This window comes from Solanum stenotomum, chromosome 5, assembly GCF_019186545.1.
Source record: "Solanum stenotomum isolate F172 chromosome 5, ASM1918654v1, whole genome shotgun sequence".
Lineage (NCBI taxonomy): Eukaryota > Viridiplantae > Streptophyta > Magnoliopsida > Solanales > Solanaceae > Solanum > Solanum stenotomum.
Genome location: NC_064286.1, coordinates 47120785 through 47128211, shown reverse-complemented (window position 1 = coordinate 47128211; position 7427 = coordinate 47120785). Strand labels below are relative to the sequence as shown.

General features: G+C 35.0%; 1 protein-coding gene across 2 annotated transcripts; it reads left to right on the top strand.

Annotated features, from left to right (window-relative positions):
• The first annotated feature begins 3821 nt into the window (after window positions 1–3821).
• Window positions 3822–5307, top strand: LOC125864507 (photosynthetic NDH subunit of lumenal location 1, chloroplastic). 2 transcript variants are annotated; one of them, XM_049544529.1, is made up of 7 exons: window positions 3857–4072; window positions 4165–4248; window positions 4315–4388; window positions 4491–4613; window positions 4731–4802; window positions 4888–4984; window positions 5058–5307. In XM_049544529.1, exons 1-7 carry the CDS (start codon window positions 3946–3948, stop codon window positions 5159–5161), a joined length of 681 nt encoding a protein of 226 aa, XP_049400486.1. In that variant the 5' UTR covers window positions 3857–3945; the 3' UTR covers window positions 5162–5307. The 2 variants fall into 2 exon arrangements, with proteins under 2 accessions (XP_049400485.1, XP_049400486.1); XM_049544528.1 differs by having other exon boundaries at window positions 3822–4072; window positions 4491–4802.
• The last annotated feature ends 2120 nt before the right edge of the window (window positions 5308–7427 follow it).

Genomic DNA, 7427 nt, shown 5'->3' with positions numbered 1-7427 from the left:
TTGTTTTCTATATGTTCCTATAAATAAATAAAAAGGTGAAGTTGAGATCATCTTAAGAAAATATGCTTTTAATATCTATAAGTGCCCAACAACACAATGCACCTCCATTTGTTAGCAGAAACATAAAATATATATTAATGTACTTGAGTAGCACAAGCAGTGAACATGTCCCTACCAGTCTAACATATGTTTGTTTATTTTCTCTCCTTTTAGTTAAATCTTGTGTTTAACACATGTTTGATCAAGCTTCTCAAAGGTCAATTTTTTCCTTTTTTTAAAAAAACACATTTATTTTAAAGAGTGAAGGTGTTTGACTTGCTTTTTTTGTGTAGAAACAAGTGTTTTTAAATACTAGTAGAATTTTTTTTCAACTTTTAAGTTGAATAAACAAAGTAGCTTCTCCAAAAAAGAAGTATTTTTGATTTTTTCCAAGACTATATTACCAAAAATTCATGCTTCCCAAATTAAATTACCATTAACTTCCTTTTCTATAATAACTAGATACATAAAAACACTTCTTGAAATTATTGATCAAACAGAGACTACTAACAAAAGTTCTTCTAAAATAATTTAGTCAAATATAAATTGTTACTCTTCCTAAGCACCGGAGAATCAGAAAGAGTAAAACTTTGCCCATATCTCTGACACCTCGCAACGCGAGGCAGTGGCCTTTGCTTTGGCCTTCGCACTGCAAATTACCACTTTTGATTGCCTTGGTTTGCCTTATGCAGGGTGTAACACTTCATAAGGGGGTGAAATCTGACCTCCACCCTTAGCTTTAGATTTGCTCGGCGACTACTGGAGCTTGGCTTTGCAAGGTTTCTTTCTTTTTGGTTCATAATTGGTCAAATTCTTGGGTATTTCACCTATAACGTACACACACACACACTACATAATCTCTAAAGTATCGAAATGATCATAACTCAAGAGTATTAAACTAGATTATCCTTAAAACAAAGTATAAACATGGAAAAGTACAACCAAAATGAGTGTTAATACACCCAACATCATCACCCCACACTTTTTAACCTTTGTTTGTCCTCGAACAGCTATCTAGACACTCAAAACATAACACCCACCTCACTACACAAATCAACGAGGTTAACTCCTACCTAGATCACCACGATACTTTAAACAAGGCGGCGATTCTCAATACAAAGTATGTTTAGCAATTCAAAACAAGACAATTCATCAAGACGGTGTATACTCTATAACCTACTCTCAACATAATATATAGGGAAAATACAATTATATCATCACGCAGAGGATTGAATATTTCACCATCTATGTGTCCTCACTTTTCAAGAGAGATGTCCCTTCATACATTCATACGATATCACAATTTTCGGGGCATATAAACTCCACAGTATTACTTACTCTCACACATGCATATCAGACGATCGATATACTTAGTGTAAAACTATATTAACAAAAGCAATAAAAATATAGGATCAAAAGGACTTTATGGGTTGTAATATCAGCTAAGTGATGAGTAGGAATTATTTGGTCAGCATAGTGACTACCCGTCCCTATGCACTTTAGGACACTTACTCAATTATTTGTAAATTGTTCCCTTGTGTCTCCCAAATTTCAATTTCCTTATGCTTCCCCTGATAGATTAAGCACAATGAAAGCATGATAACAGATCACAAATGTCACATAATCTTCTATTAAAACTTGACAAATTTCAATCAGAAAAAGTGTAGAAACACCAGTGAAAACAGTTCCTTATGTCCACGTTCTTCGCAACTGAAGTTGCAAACATGAAGAAGCTTTTTTCTCCAAAATATCATGGCAACTGATTTGCTTTCCTTATGCTAAAACAGAATGGTGTTTACACTTGTTTATCATGTCTTTTGTAACTTTATTTGTATATCTAGCTAAGCCTTTTTATGTTATGAAGAAGAACCTTTCTTTCTCTGTTTGTTACAGATGACTATTGCAATCTTATATGTTTCAAAAGGGTGATCCTAATTGCAAATTTATTCATTTCCCAATAGAGGAGGGCTCGATCTTTCTTGTTTGTTGAACTTCTACTTTTGTAGATTTCATAATTCAGGCTTCTGTCTTTCCATTGGGGAAGTGAAGCTGGCGAGATAATATCACTCAACTATGAGTTCTTTTCACAGAAAGTCACTCAACTTTGATTTTTAATCAAATATCACTCAACTGTGAGCTCTTTTTGAATTAAAAATTAAAGTTGAATAACTTTTTGTGAAAACGGTCCATAGTTGAGTGATTTTTAAGTTAAAAATCAAAATTAAGTGACTTTCTCGGAAAACAGTCCATAGTTGAGTGACCACTGAGATATTATCTCGATAATCTTTATACCTGCTTGATTCTTTACTATATAAACAACTCATTTAAGGTAAATTATTTGCCTCCTCTCTTCTTATGCATGATTCATAGCTGCTATTTGTTTTTGTCAGACTCTAAATGCCTAAGCTGGCTAATTAAGGGGATACTGCAAATTACTAAACATGCCACGCACCTAATGGAGTCGGCTTACATGGGACTGGGAGCTAGGATAGTTCTGACTAGAATATGCTTTTGTGGAGTTTGATTTGTACGAGTGGTATGACGTCATATTCAGATCTCATCTCCTATAATGAGGTAACTGTGTCCAACCTATTGGATGAACTTTGCGCAATTCTCATTTAGGAACTTAGTATTAGTGGATTTTAAGTGTTACGTAGACTGAACCAAATGCACTTTTTGGATGTGTTTATATCCCCATGTGTCAAAATCATAGAGTACATGTTTTTATGTTTTTCAGCTACTCTATAGATATCTATACATGTTTTACTCAGAGGATAGGACACAAGAATTAATCAGGTATTTGTGGAAATTATTTATTAAAATTTAGCATATAGCTACTAAATACCTCCCGTCCATCTGCTTATACGTAGACATGTTGAGAGAGTTTTGGCAGAGTCTAGCTCCCATTGGACCATTTGTATCTATATGCATCAGGATCCTGCCTGGAATGACTATTCATAGATCACCTCTATTTGTGTGGTTCATTCCAGTTCAATATGCTCATTGGCGCTTGACCCTGAGTCCTGAGATGTGGATCATCCAAGGCACATTAACATGGCGTACTCCACCCCTGGTACCCTTTGGTCATTCTTCAATTATATTTGGCATTGCATTTACACAGTTGATGAATACCTCCACGCTAGGATGTAATTGATCATGTTGATGCAACGCCAATTGGGTTTCCTTTCAAATAAGCTTGTGCTACAGTGATTGAAAGTTTCATCACTTCCACTAACTATAACTGCATATGTTTGGGGATGCAAAGGAACCTGTGCTTGGGTTTTCCACATTACATGGATATCATATTTCATATGGTCGAGTTATTAAGGTATCATTATCTTAATCTTACTACAGAGGCGGATCTAGAATTTAAATTCTTCGAGGTCAATTATAAAGGTTTTTAGCATTGATCAACCCATTATATTTTTAAGTTATAGGTTCATATCTACTATTTATTGCAATTTTAATGAATTTTTACACATAAATTTATGTTTCGCGTTGAAAGTACTGAGTTCAGTTAAACTCGATACCAGTACATTAGGTCCGCCTCATTCATTGAGGATTCAAGTTTGTGCTTTTCTCTCATATAGATATTTTATGACATGGTAAACTTGTGGAAATTTTGCAAGAACAACTAGAAAAAATTATCAATGTGGGCACCCCTCTATTCAAGCTACAAAATATGGCCAAATTTTAGCCCCACATATGAAGCACAGGCTGCACAGCCCATTTGGTTTTTGAAAGAGACATAAAAGCCCATTTGAACCTTGGCAGGAAAGGTCATCCTCTCATTTAATTTGCATCTTATCCTATTGAGCAAGAAAAAATGATAGAAAAAAAAAGTGATTGTATTAGGAGAAAAAATAAACATGTTCAGCAAAAATATAGTGATTTTTGTCCACAAAAATGGCAGCTACTTCACTCTCATTGAGTCTTGGGCTTCCATCAGCAGCAGCCAACAATTTGAATAGGAATGGCTTACACAACATTACCACATGTTCGGCATCAGAAAACACGTCCCCTAATCAACAGAGTAAGAAAATTTCATATCCATCAATTATGAAGTCATGTTTGCATTTACGCCACTTTCTTCGTGGTAAAATTCTACTAGTATCTCTGTTTCAGGATGTTTGATGAGAAGGCCATTTCTATTGGGAGCAGGGGCTCTTTCGTTGAGTTTATTACCCGCTACTCCCCTTTTAGCTCAAGGTACTCTGTTACTATAAGTTTTATTCTCTAATCTTGTTACTTCATTATCAAATGACGTGTTTGCAGGAGTACCGGAGAACTATGAAATCTTTGTTGACAAACGAGATGGCTATTCATATTATTATCCATCAGATTGGAGGGTATGCTGCTTTTTTTAAGAATTGAGTTTTTTGAAACTAGTACTCATATTTAACTTTGAAGTATGTACGTACATACGTACGTACACTTGTTTGTTAGAACAGGAATTTGATTTCAGAGGTCATGATTCTGCATTTAAAGATAGATATCTACAACTGCAAAATGTGCGACTTAGTTTTATACCAACTGATAAATCAGATATCCATGATTTGGGGCCAATGGAAGAGGTAAATCGCGGTACTATTCATCTATGTAGACGTTTATTTAGCAATCGAGGAGGAGAAAAATATAAAAAAGACATGAATTTTCTTCGTCATACCAACTTATTTTCTACTTTCCTAAAGGTTGTACCCGATCTGGTAAAACATGTTTACTCTGCACCGAATCAGGTGGCAAATATAATGGAAATGAAGGAGGTATGATCCTTTCTCATGCTCTTGATTGTTCATATACGTAGCTCTTTTCCAATTAGTCACGATATATTTTTTCAAAATAATGTAGAGAACTACGGATGGGAAAAACTATTTCACCTTTGAATATGTGTTGACATCTCCAAATTTTTCGCGGGCAGCATTTGCTACCATAGCAATTGCAAATGGTAAGTGATCTGGTTCGTCTACTATTGCTTTACATCACATTTTTCTGCATTTGTATTAAGACATTTTGTACAGGGAGACACTACACACTAATCGTGGGAGCAAATGAAAGGCGATGGCGAAAATTCCGTAACAAACTTAAAGTGGTGGCTGATTCATTTCAGGTGCTGGACATTTAGAATTGCTCAATAAAGCTGGCAATCATACAGTCTTTTTGAATCAAACAGAATTGTCTATATATCCTCTTGCAATTTTTTTATCGAACTACATTACAAAGAATGTTTCCGGCTATCTCATAAGTAAATGAAATCCCCTTGTAGTTGAACCAGTAAGTGTTAACAACAAATTTTAAAGTGATGGAAAATAAACTTCAATTACAAATAAAATGATGATGATGAAATAGAGATTTTATTGATTGATGAGTTTTTGAGAGTATAATTTTGTTCCTCTCTTGATTCTTCTCTTTGAATTAACTATGTGATTCAAGGATGGTTAGTAGCGTAGTTCTCGAATATAAGGATAATTTGGACCTCTTTGAGATATTTGATCATAGAGCAGACTTTGAGAAAGTCAGTATTTGATGTCTTGATCTCTTTGTAAATATTAGAAGAGTTTATGAGATATTCGACATACCTCTTCAAGGGAATATGTTACTCTTATATAGGTGGGAACTAGGATTTAGAATAGAGTAACTTCCGTGAACCAGTGGCGGAGCCAGAAATTTTAATAAGGGGGTTCAAAATTTGAGAAGTAAACACACGAACTAGTGGAAGGGGGTTCGGCATCTATTATACATACCTAAAAAATAATTTTAACTATATATAAATAGTAATATTTTTCGCCGACCCTCATTATATGCTGCCTCTGCCTCTGCCGTGAACTGTAACAAAGATTGAGCTCGTCTTGCAGAATCACACAAAATTTTGATGAATTTGCGCTTTTTGATCCTAGTTAGACAATTGGGTATATTACTTGTGAGAACCAAATCCATAATAAGCATTCTCTGCATGCAATAGCCATCCGTATATGCTGAACTATCTTCCATTTGTTATTATCTCAGAAAGCCACCTTTCTTGTTGAAGAAAAGTGATCTTTTGAGATAATGACTACTAGTTGAACGACCATATGAAAAATCAACCTTCAATTTGCAATGCATCAGTCTAATTATCAGTTTCACTGCCTGAACCCTGTCAAAACATATGATCCTGCGATATCTCTTTATCATTCCTAGGTGCTTAATCATATTCAAGTTGCGTAGCACCAATCTGGAGGGAGTCTGTCATGATCCAATTTGCCCAAGTTGCGATGGCACATAATCCCAACTCGTTAGGCAAACTCAAAAGCATACAAATTGCAAACTCTTAAGTTAAAATACAACAAATAAAGTCTGAACAGGTACCACATTCAGATGAAATGCATGCTCATGAGCCATAAATCAAATAAGTGTGATAAAGACTCCAACTTTACTCAACACCAGCACTCCAGATGCCAATATCTTTGTGTACTACACACTGTCGGAGGTGCTCGAGTTATACAGTAACTCATGAGGGACAAATCCTCACAGCTACTACAATAAATGTTCTAAAACAGAAAATCTCAGTTTAGTTAGATGAACATTGCTCTATTGCATGACGCCTGACGGAGTGATCAACCCTCTTATGAAAACCGGTATCTAACTTTTGAAAGTGAGTCTCAACATGGCAGAGTACACCTAGCTATATAGCTGGGCAAAAAATGTTCAAAGCATTACCTTCATCAATTATCTTGATGTCCAAAGGGAAGAGGACAAGGTCTTACTTAAAAGTGAAAAAAATGGGAAGTTTCCTGTCTTAGTTTGACTTTCTTAGCTTGAACTGACTACTACCGTGCAATGTGCCCTTGCTTGTTGAGTCGTTACTTAATCAGTGTTAAAAGAAGGGATTAATTTCGACCTCGCTTTGAGTCTTCAGGCTAGTAAAGTGCTACTTCTAAAATGATGGTTAAGGTATTCACTCATTGTCTCTCCCTTGCTTGTCGCTACTACAAATGGATCAAGATATGCTTCATTGTATTTTCTTGTATGAACCACTAAAGATGATTCTTTATAGAAAGATATACCTCATTGTGTGGCTCAACTTTAGAAGACTAAAGCAGGACAAATGTATATATAGATAGATCATAAAAGTATTAGCATTCTCATGTTAAGAATGTTGTCAAACTTAATACTCCAGCCAAATGAAAGCATATCAGAGGTATTGACTAAAATATTTTCTTATAATGAAGTTCCTACATAACCTCATTTGCCAATAAGCTGCAAATAAAGGCCATTAGTGTTTGATTTTACAACTTCGCCAATGACACATTGTGCACAAGACCCCAAAATTTTCTTAATGATAAGATAAAAGCTCAAGTCATGTATTAGTTGTAATAAATTGATGTATGTGCAAAAATAGTTAACAAGAAGAT